This window comes from Amphimedon queenslandica, unplaced genomic scaffold (genome assembly GCF_000090795.2).
Source record: "Amphimedon queenslandica unplaced genomic scaffold, v1.1 AMPQUscaffold_1491_Cont26499, whole genome shotgun sequence".
Lineage (NCBI taxonomy): Eukaryota > Metazoa > Porifera > Demospongiae > Haplosclerida > Niphatidae > Amphimedon > Amphimedon queenslandica.
The window spans coordinates 1-1,172 of record NW_003558166.1 but is presented as its reverse complement, the minus strand read 5'-3'; the positions used below and the strand labels follow the sequence as shown (position 1 = coordinate 1,172).

The following is a 1,172-nucleotide window of genomic DNA, read 5'->3' as shown; positions in this document are numbered from 1 at the left end:
CAGTCATTTAAACTAAACTACATACACAACCAGTCGATACATTAACATGTACATGGTATGCACATACATGTAGTTACATGCACCACTTACTAGTTTACTGTCTCCTAGAGCATGATGAATTCGTGCAATAACTCTATATATAATAATACAATGGAATATATAAGTACTTGAATGACACCACTCACTTATAACAGTTTGCTATGTTGACATGTAGTGGCCCAAAGACTTGAGCAAACAATTGCACAGCTTCAGATAGATAGTCAAGAGCAACTTCAATATTACCAGACTGCAACTGAACCTGAGCCAACTCATACAAACCAGAGGCTTCAAGAGGCTGGGGGGATTGAGGGAAAGAAAATTTAAGATAAAAAGAAAATTAGAAATACAATGAAATTGTTGAAGATTGAAGTACACATACATGTAAAAGACATAATACACCATCGATCTGAAAATTTTTCACTGTGATTTTAATTTCACTGGATTAGAATTCCAAAAAAATTAGATCACCTACATAATTATATGCCACATTCAATAATACATGACACAGTCTTATTTGGTAAAATTAAATAACAGCATCATTTAAAAACACAAAAGTTTCTACCACATAAATTCCCTAAACTACGGTATATATTGTGTAGCAAAAGTGACAGTACAAAGCAGTAATAAATGAAGTTTTGTCTCACTTTAAAATCAGTGTGCTTAACAACAGGTACAATACAGGCAAGATCACCTTCATTGAATGGAGCTGTCAAGGAAAATTTGTAATCCTTCAATGTAATCTGTACTCCTGATAAGGGGTGCAGTCAATGAATATTAATGAGGTATGATGCCATCTAACCTGTTTTGTTACAGAAATCCCTGAGAAGAGAGACTTTGCAAACACCACAAGTAGTACACATGAGAGTTACAGAATTACTAGAGAAAGAGATAGACATTTAAGTACATGTACATCATTAATGTTCATTCATGTAAATTTGATGACAAGGTGTCAAGTCTGCCCACAAAAAAGGACTTGAGATCCTTGACGGTACCTACAAATGGAACACAAAAATGTAAAATTAGATCAATAATGATTGAAATTAATCTTAAAAACGGTTAAATGAAGTGACAAAAGGCCAAAACGCCATATTAGGTTCTGATATAGCTCCACCCACCTCCTCTGCTCCATTTAG

General features: G+C 34.1%; 1 protein-coding gene across 1 annotated transcript; it reads right to left on the bottom strand.

Moving 5' to 3' along the window:
- Positions 1–7: 7 nt before the first annotated feature.
- LOC109593445 (clustered mitochondria protein homolog) lies at positions 8–1,172 on the bottom strand. Its single transcript, XM_020008517.1, has 6 exons — positions 1,155–1,172; positions 839–1,031; positions 684–787; positions 186–334; positions 68–133; positions 8–17 (listed from the first exon to the last, which is right to left on the bottom strand). Exons 2-6 carry the CDS (start codon positions 933–935, stop codon positions 8–10), a joined length of 426 nt encoding a protein of 141 aa, XP_019864076.1. The 5' UTR covers positions 936–1,031; positions 1,155–1,172.

What these genes read in the sequence shown, in the direction of transcription:
- LOC109593445 (XM_020008517.1), bottom strand. Translation starts at nt 935, where the DNA reads ATGTCTATCTCTTTCTCTAGTAATTCTGTAACTCTCATGTGTACTACT. An exon ending in GGATTTCTGTAACAAAACAG is followed by an intron (nt 788 to 838) that starts GTTAGATGGCAT and finishes ACCCCTTATCAG; the next exon opens with GAGTACAGATTACATTGAAG. An exon ending in TTAAGCACACTGATTTTAAA is followed by an intron (nt 335 to 683) that starts GTGAGACAAAAC and finishes CAATCCCCCCAG; the next exon opens with CCTCTTGAAGCCTCTGGTTT.